This window comes from Periplaneta americana, chromosome 6 (assembly GCF_040183065.1).
Source record: "Periplaneta americana isolate PAMFEO1 chromosome 6, P.americana_PAMFEO1_priV1, whole genome shotgun sequence".
NCBI classification, from domain to species: domain Eukaryota; kingdom Metazoa; phylum Arthropoda; class Insecta; order Blattodea; family Blattidae; genus Periplaneta; species Periplaneta americana.
The window spans coordinates 186,004,602-186,020,438 of NC_091122.1; the positions used below are offsets into that span (position 1 = coordinate 186,004,602).

Sequence of the window (15,837 nt, forward strand, 5' to 3'; positions counted from 1 at the left end):
TTGCCCTCTGCCTACGTATCTTCTCCCTTTCATATTTCCTACTTTCATCATCAGACTTTTTTTTCTTTCCAATAAACAATCACATGAAATAATATTCGAAGTTACTTTATCCACCAGTATTTAATAATTGCATGTTAAATGAAACCTCGTCCCACAATAAACCGACAGACATTACACAGGGAAGGTTGTTACAAATTAGTATAATTTCCGCAATAGTTCTGACAAAATAAATCGTTAAAAATATCATGGAGGTTAGATTTTTCAGTCGACAAACATTGTAATGTTTTGCATATACCACGAAAGTTTAATATATACAAACTATATTTAATGCCACCTGGGATGGATGTTACCAATAGAAAACATAACATTCAGTCATCAGTGATGATTTTTGTATTTTTCAATAAAATAAATTACGACAATGGACGAAAAGTTTTTTAACTGGCGCCATGTTGACCTCTCATCACTACCAACCATTAAAATTTACCACATGAAGCAAAATTGTCTTTTGTGTAGCTCTTTTATTTCGAGGGACCGGCATTACGAAATTTTTGGGGACAAACTTTATGTTAAAGTTGTGTCCTTTCAGAATTAAACAAACAAGAATTCCTGTCTTTCATAAGTATTTTAGCTATTTATTTTTATAATCTTGGCCGAGGAAATAAAATCAAATCAAAACATTCCGAGAAAAACTTAGTGAAACAGAGTAAAATGTAGTTGGGGACATAGGGACCGTAGTTACATTTTGACGTTTGAACGTTATTTTTTAATTATAAATTTTAAAATTAATCCTTTTATGCTTTGTTTCCAACTAAAACATGTGAGAGTTAGTCAATTAAATTCAAAAGTAATCAGTTAACATTTTCAAGAAACTTCTTAAATCAGCCGGGACATACATTTACCCATTTCAGAATATTCACCCATATACTTCCCACATGGAACATCTTCGAAATTACAATATATGAGGTGTGGGGGGGGGGGATCAAGCCTGCAGTTTTAAGGACAAGCCATCCTCGGCAATAAAGAAATAATAGTTTTCCACGAATCATGGTAAAATTTCTTAATGTTAAGTCAGGGGTGTTTGTATGATGTGATCGAGAAGAACCCTGTTCCTGAACAACAGCACTCCAGACAAAATTCACGTCAAAATTCGAATGTCAGTCTGTTTTCATTCTGTTTCATTTGTACGAAGTTATGTTGAGTTCCACTCTGTGATGATCAAATGAAAATCTTCGTGCCAAGAACAGAAGATGTACCAAGCTGGTGTGGACGTTTGGTAAGATGCCCATTGAAGCAGCTTTCTCACAGTCCTTCATTGCCTGGTAAAGTTCATCGAACATCACAGAGTAGCTCCCTGCCTCTCTACACGCATCTTCAATGTTATGGGCCTCGTCCAGCAGGACTATGGCCCCATTCAGGTCCAGACTCATCTGTAACAAGCATCATAAAACAATGTGTAAGTGCAACAGTGGAAGAATCGGCTTTGGAGCAGTTCATGCCATTGCTTTGGTAGTGCCACATCATCACCTGTCATCTCTTGTAGAGGAAAAGTGCGTTCAATGAAGGTTGGCAATTACGAGTGAAATAAAAGGGAAGTACAATAAAACCCCAATTATCCGTCAACCTATTAACCGATTGGTGGATTATCCGACTGTCTTTCTCGCTCGTAGAAAAAAATATTATGGCCGTACTGTTTAACTTCCATGCAAAATATCTTCTACAAGCGCCAAAAGAAAACATGTACTATGGCAAAAAAGTGCAAGTAATTGAGTGGTTTGGGAAAAGAGAAAATGTGGTTCATTTCACATCGCAATACGAGATATGAATTACAACTGTACGCGATTTAGGCTAATGAAAAATAAAATATATACTGTATAAAATTTGTAAATCTACAACATGAGACTACTAGTATTCCTATCTTTCCACAGACAGTCGTCACAAGGAGTTTCCTTGAGCATTAAAAACCCGTCGTTGAAAACCACACTTAAGTACAATAAATAATGTTTTAATAACTGACTTACCAGAAAATCAAACTTGAACTGTAAAAAAGACTTAAATTATTGAACTTCTGATCCAATACCTAGCGTATTAAAAAAAAAAAAGATCATAGAGGAAATTACGAAAATATTATGTACATAGTTAATGAAAACTTTTTATGGTACAGATTATCCGATTTTTTCGATTAACAGTTCACTCCACCCCCTTCATTACCACGGATAATAGAGGTTCTACTGTAATCATACTTACTGATTTTCTGATCCTCGGATCAATCAAGTAGTTGTAAGGGCAGAACACAATGTCTGCAGTCGCAACCAACTCGCGAGCGGCAAAGTAAGGACATGTATGAATCCTCTGTCCTTCTCGCACCAGGTCCTCTATATCCCAAGGCGACTCAAGCTTGCCGTTCTCTTTGAGGGCGACGTGTGTTGACAGGCGGCTGTTGTTGTAAATGCACCCGCCCCCCTGCAACGGAACATTACTGCAGTACTCACTTCATGCTGTTCTCTTCTGCAACTGATCACACATTTCTCCCGCTGCATTACGTCATCACCCACGATTTCCAGTACGTATAAATCACAGCCAACTATTTCAATTTACCAACTTAGGTTTCCGAAGTAGTAATATTATATCCTTCAATTTTGTATAATTTTCCTTTTTGCTGATGATCTAACATTAGCCTACTGGCACCTTCAGAAAAGCACATACAACGCTCAGTTAATAATTTTCATAAAATTAATAGACAATATATTATATAAATTTCATCTGAAAAAAACAAAAGTCATGGCATTTTGCAATAAAGAACCCATCCAAAGCAAAATTTGTCTAGACAAAATTCTGGAAGTGGTGAATGAATTCAATTATTTTGGATATAATCTATTTTTTACAGAAAGGATTTATATAAACTATCCACCCAATAATAATAATCATAATCATCATGTAGCTTCCAAGGATTGGCCTGCTAGAGGTCGAGAAGTCTCCTCAGTGGTCTTGTACCCACTGGGGTGTAAGCTAGGATATCTATATCTGGTGTGGAGCATCCTATTGAAATACTGTAGCCACTTTGGCGTATAATTTAAAATTTGTTCAAAGGTTGATGTCATTCTCAATTCTTCTAAAATTTTAGGGGACATTTTTATCACTGGTAAGTGTCATAGAAAGAAGTTTGGCGAATCAGATCACAAAAAAGCAATCCAGTCATTTAATTTGAAAATATCCATTGATAAACAAATTATGTCATTTCATGGCAAAAATACGATCTAAATTAGTACTGGTACCAGAAAACAAAACAATAAAACAAGTTAATAAATTCAAATTTCTTGGCACCATAATAACTCACTTAGAAAGCAATTATATAAAAAAAAAATTCAATTATGTAAATGGTACAATCAAATCCTGTAGACTTTTATTTAATCAAACAAAAATAAAGACAGTGTATAATTTATATATTGTATATACACTCAACGTTAATTTATATTCATAATAATTACAAAACAAAATCACAAATGCATACAATCAGTATAAAATATACTACACTGTAGGCTCAACTTAAGTTTGAATACATGTTTTATTAATGGAAATACATTTTAGAATAAATTGCCTCTATCAGTTACAGATCTACCAGACGGATTTTTTAAGCAGGTTTCAATGGTTAATTGTAAGATCATTCTACGGTATTAATGAATTTATTAAATGTGAAATGGATGTTCCTTCCCTTTGAATGTGTATCTTGACAACGTCATTTTCAGCTTCGTACGTGCTGATCTCTGGCAAATTAAACATTATTATTATTATTATTATTATTATTATTATTATTATTATTATTACCAAGGAATCACAAGTGGCAGATAGTTTATGCTTATGCTTTATTTTGAGGATGACTGCAGGATCAATAAGCAGTCTTGGACTGAAGCAGTAAAGATATCACAGCATGGCGTGATGTAATGTGGCTTGGCTTGGATTTTTTTCTAGGTCTAAAGCAGGGACGGATCCTTACAGTGACCCACTGTGTGTCCTATATATGTCGATGATTGTCAAAGTCCGACAGGTGGTCTGGGTTGCACTCGTGAATTCGATGCTGACAGATGGGCCACTCTACCTCAGGCCTAACAGAGCCAGGTCCCATCTCTTATGTCAGCGTTGTAACCTGAAGAAATCAAGAGTTGGTGAACAACAGAGTGAAATGACAGCATCCCATCTGCAACGTCTGTTTTGTCCACCACAAATTCTATCATGACCAGCTGGGAATCAATCCCAGATGGAAGACCAGTGCTCAAGCACTTGAGCAGTCTTGAATTGGGCTACAGACCAGCAGAGGAAAGATCACTAGGACGCCTTGTGAAGAGATGGAAGGAAAATTTTGCAGACCAGAACAGTTTTTTTAAGACTATTACCTGTTAGGAAGATGATGATTAAATACTGGAGAATTGTAAATACGGGCTAATATCTATAAAATCGGGATTTTTACCAATCCTAACTGGCTTTAATCAAAATTCAGGGAAACTGGGAGAAACCTGGCAACCCTGCACATTATGCACAAGGAACATCTAGTAAAGTTCAGCAAATTCTAAGTGAATTTAAAAAAAAAAAAAAGAAGATATTACTATCTGCACTGAGACCAACAATAAAAGAAAGGGAGATTTTATGCATTACGGGACTGGAGTAGGGAAAAACAAACGAGTTAAACCAGGGGTCTGTAATTTTGCAAAGAGTGACTTAGGAATGATCGTTAAAAACTACGAACAAGTTAATGGGAGATGCATTAAACTATTCCACAAGAAATCTGTACCAAAGATGGATAAGGGTAAGGAAATTTACATTACAGGACTGCGTCCAGATGAGTAGAAAAAAAGTTCGAAGAAAAAGTATTCAATGATAATGGAGGAAGAATTATACAGAGTGTTCCGCTTATAAGTATAACAAAAGAAATAGCTATAACTTCTGAATTAATACAAGTATATAGTTGAAACCAACTGCTACAAAGAATGAAAACTGGGAATTTTTGTTACCTTATGTTCCATAAACCTCAACATGGCTTCCATTGGTGGCACGGGAAATATCCAACCGGTATTCAACCTCGACCCAAGTGTTATGAAGCATCTGTGGTGTAACATTGTTGACAGCAGCATAAATTCTTTCTTGTAAGTCTGCCAAATCACGTACTGGCGTCCTGTAGACCTGGTCCTTAACAAACCCCCACAGGAAAAAATCAGGTGGTGTTAGATCTGGTGATCTGGCAGACCATGTGATGTACGGTGATCCTCTTCCGATCCATCTTGCAGGGAATTGTTCGTCTAAGAATGTGCGAACCATGTTGGCAAAGTGTGGTGGAGCCCCATCTTGCTGGAAAATTGCTCCATCTGGGAGTTGTGGCACAGCATACAGTTGCAACATATCCAGGTACGTGTTTGCAGTGACTGTCTTTTCAGCAAAGAAATAGGGACCAATGATTCTGTCACGCATGATCCCACACCAAACATTCCATTTAGGGGAATCCCGTTGGTGTTCAATTACGACACTTGGATTTTCCGACCCCCAGATGCGACAATTGTGTCGGTTTACTTTTCCACTGACGTGGAAGGTTGCCTCATCTGAGAAACAGACTCGAGTTAGAAATGTGTCGTCATCGTCCACTTTATCCAACATTGTTTCTGCAAAGCGTTTTCGTTCCAGTTTATCATTCGGCGTAATCATCTGATGAAGTTGCAGCTTGTACGCTCGCAAACGCAATCTTTTATGGAGCACTGTATGCACTGTTGTTGGTGGGATGTTCAACTGCACACTAGCCTGTCGAATGGATTTCCGCGGGCTTCTCTGAAATGCCTCGCGAATGCGTTCGACATTTTCGTCAGACACTTTACGCTTGGAATGTTTACCTGCATTAGACAACAAACTTCCTGTTTCTCTGAACTGCCTATCCCATTTCATTATTGAGACGTACGTCGGTACAGCTTCCCTCGGTCTAAGATTGTACTGACGGCGAAACAAGCGCTGTACACGAATTATGGATCTATGTTCTGCTAATGACAGCACAAAAAAGGCTTTCTGCTGTGGCGTCCACATGCTGACTGACTAAAGATACGATACGAATTCTCTTATTTAATGATCTGCGCATGCGTGAGTCTTCTAAAAATAAGTAACAACAATGGATTAAAACTTCCCAATTTCCTCTTTACAATGGTACCAATCTTAACCCATTTGCATGCATTGTTATGAAATTATAACTATTTCTTTTATTATACTTATAAGCGGAACACGGTGTATATGAAGACATTATTACAAAAACAACCCTTGTCAAAATTGCTACTTTTCAGAACAATAAAAATAAATAGAACAACACATGTCAGCCGTTTCCATACAACTGGTGTTTATCCTTGTGGTTTTTGCACCTGACATGGGTCATTTTTGGAGTCTATAAACATTTGAAATAATAGCAAATGTGTCCTTAACTCAATTTCAATAAAAATGTCTAGGGCTGTTTCTGTAATAATGTCTTCATATGTAAAGAACACAAATTGAAAATAGTTTACCTTTTTTAGCATAGATGGACTCATAAATATGCATGGAAGAGAAAGTTGTTGGATCAGAGGTCAATTATTGATTACATGATACGCTGCACGTAAAGTGAAAGAAGTGTCAATACTGAGTCCGATCATTACTTACTGGTGGCTGATATTGTTTATTTATATCTCATCATTTTGTTGACCTACATGCACCGATACAGGATATATCAGCACAGAAAGCATGAAGCAGCTAACAAGAGGTCAAGTATATTCGTTAAACAAGGGTGAAAGACTAGACACAAGCTACTCATGACAGCTGTACCAAAACAGATTAAGATTCATATTTATCTAAAATTGATATAACAACAGGTATAGAGATATTGTTGTTGTTTTCTAATGCCAGGCGTTTGACAATAAAGTCATTTGACCTCTTGTATTCCAATATTTTTCAAAGATATTATCATGGCCAGCCACTGAAGCACAGATTTTGAGGTGTTCCGAATCCATTTCTTGGTTTGAGTTGCACAATGGGCAGTTAGGGGACTGATATATTCCAATTCTATGCAGGTGTTTGGCCAAACAATCATGGCCTGTTGCCAATCTAAATGCAGCTACAGACGATTTTCGTGGTAAATCGGGAGATTGTGTTATCAATTTTGTTTGTTGAAGTCTAAGTATGTAGATTTAATAAATCTTTTCACAGAGTAATACGTAGATTTAGTAACAGGTCTGTAAGTAGCAGTGCTGCCCTTCTTTGCTAAAGCATCCGCATTCTCGTTTCCCAGGATTCCACAATGGGACGGTATCCATTGGAATGCAATTCTTTTATTGAGTGATATTAATTGAGAGAGCATTTCAGTTATTTCTGCTGTTTGAGATGAAGGTGTGTGTTTAGACACTATTGATAGAATAGGTGCTTTGGAGTCTGACAATATAACTGCATTCTTAAATTTATATATATAGAGATGTGGTACAGGGCTCTCAAGGCAACTATCTATGAAGGTGGATATAATAATAATAATAATAATAATAATAATAATAATAATAATAATAATAATAATAATAATAATAATAATAATAATAATAAGGCGAAACAGTGACGTATTTGTCATTGTTACATCATACATAAGGAAAATCCACTCAATGTCAGGCAGTGCAAATAAAATTTTCATTTATAAAATCAGCACAAGCATGTCAGTTCAAGAAATCACTTTATATACAACTATGGCAAGATTATGAATTCCACAACGTTATCTGAAATACTTTATATCATATGTGATCTGTATAAATTTAATAAAAGTTCCTGATAGGTACTACCACGCTACAAATTCCAACAACTGTAATGCAAAAGATTATGAATGTCACAGAACTAAGGATATGCAGTACACACAGTACCTCAATTGGGTCGAGCAGTGAATGGCAGAACTCTGTCTTGTTCCGATACAGACGACCCCTTGGAAGATTCTGGATGCACGTATGCTCTCTGCTGGACAGGATGGTCATGCTGAATGAATATGAACAGAGACAACAATTTTATTATTATGCAGATCTCACATCTCTTGTAACTTTATTACCCACAACTGTGGGAAATACGGTACCTGAGAGGAGAGGTAAAATGCTTGCTTTTGTTGACGAATTCCTCAACTCATATATACTCACTTCACATCCTTGTAGATGGTTTTCCGAAGCTCGCGTACCACTTGCTGCAGTTGCTGGTGTGTTCTGGAGCCGTAGAATATTTTTGGTACTCTGAAATAAAAATAGTGGCAATATAGAACGTGCTGGAAATTCATCATGAATGACATGCCGTTTGATTCATCAAGAGCTCATATATGAGCATGAATTTTAATCGTTTTAAAATTCGCCACAAAACCAAGATGTGCACAATTTAACAAGTCTGGCTGTTTGAATATTGGTTTAGCTACTGCAACGTAGGAAAACAAGTTAACCAGATCTTAACCAACCACCTTCATGCTCCCTTTTGAGGGGGCCACAGGAAAGAAGCATCTTGAGATGAAATGTGAAGAGAACTTTATTATGTTTACAGTAATATGAAACTGGCTACCAAGATTTTCAAGCTACTTAGCGACCTAGGACAGCTGAATTCACTCTCACATGACAAAGAGAGAATTTTACAACTGGGAGCATTAAGAAATAGAATGAAACACACAATACACGAGGGCGCGCACCTGCTAGTAGGAATATACAGGAATAACTCTAATTTCAGATTTAAAGACTAGATGAATCTTAGAAACTGAATGCAATTAACTGTCAGATAATTCTTTACTTATTCCTTGACTTATAAGGGTGATAAGTTTCAAATGGATTAACACTCAGACATGTTTTCTTAGTTCCTTAATTTTTTTTTTAATTTTTCCTAATAATATTTTAATTGTACAAAAAAAACAAAGACAAATACAAATACAAATACTAATAGCATAAAGTAATATACATAATATACGAAGAAGAACAAAGGATATTCATTCATTCATAGTGTTTTGTCCAATGGTAGGTCTCTCACTGCAAACCCAGCATTCTCCAGTCTTTCCTATTTTCTGCCTTCCTCTTTGTTTCCGATTATGATCCATTTATCTTAATGTCGTCTATCTTCTGATATCTTCTTCTGCTCTGAACTCTTCTCCCGTTCACCATTCCTTCCAGTGCATCTTCAATTGGCAGTTTCTTCTCAGCCAGTGACCCAGCCAATTCCTTTTCTTCTTTCTGTTCAGTTTCAGCATCATTCTTTCTTCAGCCACTCTTTCCAACACAGCTTCGTTTCTTACTCTGTCTGTCCATTTCATATGCTCCATTTTTCTCCATATCCACATTTCAAATGCTTCTATTCGCTTTTCTTTACTTCGTTGTAATGTCCATGTTTCTGCCCCATACAATGCCACACTCCACAACACAAAGCACTTCACTAGTATCTTCCTTAGTTATTTCTCCAGATGTCCGCAGAAGATGCCCCTCTTTCTATTAAAACCTTCCTTTGCCATTGCTATCCTCCTTTTGACTTCCTGGCAGAAGCTCATGTTACTGCTTATAGTACACCCCAAGTATTTGAAGCTGTCCACTTGCTCTACTCCTTCATTTAGAATTCGCAAGTTTACCTTCTTTACTTTTCTTCCTATGACCATGGTCTTCGTCTTGTTTGCATTTATCTTCATCCCATACTGCTCACAGCTGTCATTTAGCTCCAGTAGCATATCCCTTAGTATCGTCTACTCTTCTGCTAACAATGCTGTATTACAGTAAATCTTACATACTTTATTCTTCTTCCTCCTACTATAACCCCTACCATGTTATGAAAACAGTTCTTCACTAAATCCTCCAAGTAGATGTTGAACAGGGTAGGTGGTAAAGGGCGTCCTTGTCGTACTCCCCTCCCTATTTCACTTAAAATTATTTAATAAATTTGAGGACCGAATGAGCAGTGTTCGTGTTTGGTCGCAGTTCAGAATTGTTAGATTTTACAACTAGAGTAGAAACTAAACTAAGATAAGGGATACAGTGAAATATCACAAATGATATAATATTACGTTACATAATGTTGCAGTAGCATAATTATATACATATAACTTACCGAAGCTTTGTTACAGTTGCGTTCATGGCACATTCCCCATGTGTACACTGTGATTCGACTGAGTTCATTTCTGCTGTTGCTGAGAACATATTTTTGCAGTCTTTCAACTTTTCATGGCTCTCACTTGTATCTGAACCGAACTCCTTTGCTGGTAGTGATTCATTATTCACATTAGGAACATCACAACTTTGTGCGGAAAACACTGAATCCTGAAAAGAAAAGGGATAACGTTACTTTGAACAAAGAAATACTGCACATCTTCAACAAACGTGAAATACACTACCGGTATTGCAAAACATGTGACTCAACGATATTTGAATTGACATTTCTCAGTCACCAGTGCATAAATGCTGAAACAACAAAGATGTTACTTTCAGTAATGCTGAAATTTCTAGCACTGTGTAGAACAAATTCCACAAGGAGAAAAAGAAGGTTAGAACAGCGAATAGGGATTATAAAGAATTGACACTGAACGAAATTTCCTGTGTTTTGTTTCTCTGTGCGCCAGCGTATAGTTCCACTTTCAAGCGCTAGAGGTTAGTGTAATCGAGCATACGCTAAGATAATAATTGAGAACAGGGTTAAGACACAGGATCCAAACATCGCCTACCTTATTGCATAATCCAGTAACGCTTTGCTTCAAATAAATTCAAGTTAACAGCTTTTCCTTATTTCTCAGTGACAAACTAGTTGTAATAATAATATTTCAGATATAATAAATTATATTATAAAATAATATAATATATTATAAAAGTAAGTATCGAATTCGTTTAATATTTGTATATAATATAATATAGGTATATGGTTTTACTACTCGTAAGAGTTTTGTTTTTCCATTTTTAGCGCTATCACATCATTACATATTTTAATTGTTGTTGGGGTCAACGTCTCAACTCTCATTATAAAGGAACTCCAGAGTCTAGACATTACAGTTAATGACGGATTTATTATTTTATGGATCCAATTTATTTTATTTGAGTACATAATGTACCTAGATGTATTAATTATATGTGTTATATTTCCGCTGTGTCGACTGCTAGCTGGTGTGATGTCAGCGCCAACTCTAGGGAGAAAGCAGAATCTCACGCTTTAGCTGGCTTGAAGGTCATTGAAATCAGTCCGGCTACATCAAAGGTACCGACGCGAAGTGTCCATTCTTTATAATCCCTATTCGCTGGTTAGAACGAACAGAAATATAAAGAGGAAGAAGATGTGCAGCGTCCTGTACGTGATTGAGATCTGTTACCTTAAACATTAGACGTAAAAGTAAAAAACAATCAGCTAGGTGATAGGAGAAGGTACTAGAGTGTGACTTTATGGTCCACCATTCAGAGATACGTGGCACCTGACAGAAGCATTAGTTTAGCAACTCGAAGATTTTAGCTATTGCACAGTTACCGAAATCACTGGTGAGTGAACGAAACGTTTTCACTACTAAGATAATGTATGTGGGGTTTACAGCATCACTAACACAATATTATCAGTCTCAGACAGAAAGTAGTTTTTATTTATTTACACTACGTAACCTTACTTCCAGCATATAAAATATGGAATAATTTAATATGCACTTCCGATTTCTGGATTACACTCTACCTGTATAGGTTTACTTCTGAATTGAAAAACTTGACTTTATACAAACTATACTGTGTAGGCTAAGTAGATAGTAATTTTAAAGGCATGTTGGGTCCGATAAGTATAATATAAGTATCAAGTATATGTAGGTTTATTACAGTCAAATTACTTATCAATAGTACAGCGTCCACACCTGTGGAGTAACGGTCAGCGCGTATGGCTGCGAAACCAGGTGGCCCGGGCAAGTTACCTGGTTGAGGTTTTTTTCCGGGGTTTTCCCTCAACCCAATACGAGCAAATGCTGGGTAACTTTCGGTGCTGGACCCCGGACTCATTTCATCAGCATTATCACCTTCATTTCATTCAGGTGCTAAATAACCTAGATGTTGATACAGCGTCGTAAAATAACCCAATAAAAAAATAGTACAGCATCTGCCTGTATTTGAAGATTGTTACACTTTTATTCTATTTCTTTGTACACTTATCAATTACTACAGTGTTAATTGCCTATTCTGCCTATTCTGTGCTCTTCAGGGTGTATTGTATATTTTTTAATGTCATATTTCAAACTGCCTACCATACCAGTTTTTAACTTTTAACGACTGTTTTTACCTGAATATTTTAAGTGTTCATCATGTGTTATTGTGTTCTCCTTTAATATGACCTGAAGATGCCATGGTTATGGCGAAAACGTTTGTCAAAAACTTTTATATATCATTTTATGTAATATAATGGTTCAACGTGTGTACTATTGGTAAGTAATTTGAGTGTAATAAAATACATATAGGCCTATTTGATTCTAAGTAGATAGGCCTATACTATATGTAAGCAAGTTTCCACAAGTCTATATCGGACCGTCATGCCAGAAGGGCAAGAACAAATTTTGCACTACTTAAATATTTTAATGGAACCTATGTACATTTGAAGACAATCGTTTGAGAATGACAACGGACGTGGAAGGAATCAAAGACTGTACCTTGTTATGCAGACGAGGAGGGAAAAGTAAAAGGTAAGAACTTGGAGAGCCAAGCTTTCTTAACCTCAGCACAAGAATGAGGTGGTGTGGTGAGCACTACCTCCGGGAACGACGCGGTACTCAATTTCATAGGAGGTTGAGTGAACCTTGGGGTCGTTCTGGAAGTTTGGTCACGAGAAAACCCCATCACCACCCGGGATCGAACCACGGACCTTTCAGACCGTAGCCACCTACTCTACCAACTGAATTACCGACCGACAGGATGGGATAGATCATTCCATATTTATATGGCTCTAATGCAAACTTGCCCTTGTGGCATGATGCCCTCGGTTTAGGTTATAGCCTATACTCAGCGTTTCTCAAACTATGGTCCGCGGACCACCTGTGGTCCTCGAGGTCTGCCTTTGTGGTCCTTCAAGACAGAAGAAAAAATAAAATTCAAACGAATTGCGTATCTCACTATAGCTTAAAATGTCAGAGTTTGGAAATGACACATGGCAATCGAATTTCACTTTTTCTCCCAGTACTGACATTTGAAATTTACCCTGCCCGTCTATCGACTTCCCACTCTACTCTCAGCAACAAAAGAGGGATTTAAAGCACTATATAGACCTACGTGGGTTTCTCGACATCTTTTCCCTGCACATCTGGCGCCGCGCCAGTAACCCAGCCAGGACCACCCGAATTCATAACAGAGGCCCAAAGTACCGAACCTTAATTCAATCTTAAAATATAAGTATATTGGCATTAAAATATGCTACGAAAATGATAAATTTGCTTTCGAAGGGAACAAGAGTAAGGCGGTCCGCGGAACTGTTCCGACTTTAAAAAGTGGTCCCCACTTCAAAAAAGTTTGAGAAACGCTGGCCTATACAATATAACCGAATTATTTCTAAAATTTTCCATTTACGAAAATCGTATTTATAAGTCATACAAAAGAAACAATTAATACATCAGTATCATATGGATACTCTTACTTTTAATTGTAAATATTTACAGCTGTCGCAACCAAAGAAGCGACTTCTGACGTCTAGTGAAGCACGTGGAAGGTGCGGCGTTGTAGCTAGCAGCATTTCCCTCCCCTCCCCCTGAGGCAGACAGTAGGTGCACATTAAAACCCTAATGTTCCGTGTTTACATTACGGTATCTATCGAGCCAAGGATCTCTGTGGCAATATGTCTTCACTTGCCTCGTGACGCCGGAAAGACGAGCGTCGAATTCAGTTTCTATTGGCTGAGGATAGGTAGGAATGTTACAGAACTGTCGGAAGTCGGTTCTTTGGTTGTGACAGCTTTAAGATGTTACTTCAATGGATCATCAACACGTAAGTTTTACAAGGGATAGCAAATCTTGGACAATCCGTGGTAAGAATAAACATGAGTATATAGTATATATTGGAATTTTTTTTAGTATATACTCTTGTTAGTAAGAATAAAAACATTTGAGTATCAACTCATTTTTATTACATACTCATAACATGGAAGCATAGTAGAATATACTCAAGTGTCCATCTTGTACAGAATATATACTCATGCTTGATAAGAATAGAAGCTAGTATATTCTCATATTTGTTTGTTCGTTCTCATGTTATTCTGAGTATGGTTTGTAGCAGGCTCAATCCTGAATATTTGTTGATTTGTGTTCAGTTTAAAGTTAAATTAAAAAAAAGGCAGAATTTATGAACGATGTAGTACCTCATGGAAAAAATATAGAAAAAGACGTGAACTTCTGAAGCTTTTGACGCTTCACAAAAGTGAATGTGAAAAAGGTTAAACACGTATTTGTTATTCATAAAAAACATAACCTATAAAAATATGAATGGCTATCAAATTATAAGGTCAGATTATATTGTTAAATATAATTAACAGTTACAGTTTATTTTGTAAAATTTGAATTGCAAAATGCAATTACTTGTAATTTAAAATTATATGCAGTATATAACTCTATAATAAAACACTGAATTAGCATACTGGAATTCTAGAAATGGATCGTAATCTCTATCCAACATCCCGTGATGACGATTTCCCAGTACTATTTTCTTGTTTCCTGTTTATTAACGTCACTTATCTGATTCACTCTCGCTTTCATGTTTATTTATTTATTCATTTACTTATTTATGTTTATTTAATTAATTAATTTTATTATTTAATTAATTTATGTATTTGTTAATTTATTTATTTATAAAAAGCAAAACACAAACCACTACAGCATGCGAATAGCATGTGAAAAAAAAAAACTGAGCATCACGGTGCAGTGTGGTCAAAGAGGATAGGTAACACGAGTACATACTAACTTTCAAACGATCAAGAAGGCTGTAGAGATGAGTATATATTCGCGTTAGGTAGAATGTCTTTATTCTTGCGAATATGAGTATGTTCTAGTGGTTACGAGTATATAATCACAGGAAGTGCTCATACTCTAAAGTATAAACCTTGAGAAAGTACTTAAGCTTTATTCTTACTACCCAATGAGCCCGCTCTACCTAGTTCTTCGTTATAGTCTACCCTGCCTTGTTGTCTCAGGTTAAGACTGAATTAGCAAGGAAAGATAGAAGTCGGTCTAATTCTGTACGTAAGTTTGCTTTATCTTAGCCAAACGGCACTAAGTGATCCATCTTATTTTTTAGTTTGTTCATAAAATCTCGAAGAATATCGTGTGACGATTCTTGAAGTTGGGCATTTACGATACTAGATAAAATTATTTAGAGACGTGGGCTACAGCGAATCATTGCCTCCGCTGTGAAATCTGTCAAAAACTCACCTGTTTAATATCTCCGTATCTAAATTTCTTCAGTATTTTGCTCGCTTTCGTCTGGAAGTCGTCCAAATCGTCCTCCTCGTCGTCGTAATACTCAACGACTCTTGCTATGAAAGGAGAGAAGAACAATATTACTTTTCATGTATTTAACGAAATAGCCAGCAAGCTGTACCACTGAGTAGACTAGATTCCTTCGTTTTGTATGCAGCTTATGTTTCGTCAACGCCTGGACAAAAGACTTAGTGCTATCACAGTCTAGTATATAGTCACGAAGCTCAATACGTGGTAAATATGCATCCCTAGATAGTTGCTAACCACTAGGATCGCTACTATCGCCTCATTACAAACAATGCGAAATAGTACCTGCACAGTCTATTGTTCCTAGTACCCTCATAAACACAAGCTTCGTGACTGTATATACTAGATTGTGGTTCTATCTAGAGCATGAAGCA

At 36.6% G+C, this 15,837-nt stretch overlaps 1 protein-coding gene across 1 annotated transcript in view; it reads right to left on the reverse strand.

Annotated features, from left to right (window-relative positions):
• The window catches only part of LOC138702132 (Fanconi anemia group J protein homolog), a 320,429-nt gene that overhangs the window by 16,797 nt on the left and 287,795 nt on the right, over window positions 1-15,837 (reverse strand). The window contains exons 5-10 of the mRNA XM_069829730.1: window positions 15,389-15,492; window positions 10,081-10,289; window positions 8,157-8,246; window positions 7,893-8,001; window positions 2,245-2,460; window positions 1,254-1,427 (exon numbers count right to left, since the gene is read on the reverse strand). Coding sequence (XP_069685831.1) covers window positions 1,254-1,427; window positions 2,245-2,460; window positions 7,893-8,001; window positions 8,157-8,246; window positions 10,081-10,289; window positions 15,389-15,492 — 902 coding nt within the window. The remainder of the gene's footprint in view (window positions 1-1,253; window positions 1,428-2,244; window positions 2,461-7,892; window positions 8,002-8,156; window positions 8,247-10,080; window positions 10,290-15,388; window positions 15,493-15,837) is intronic.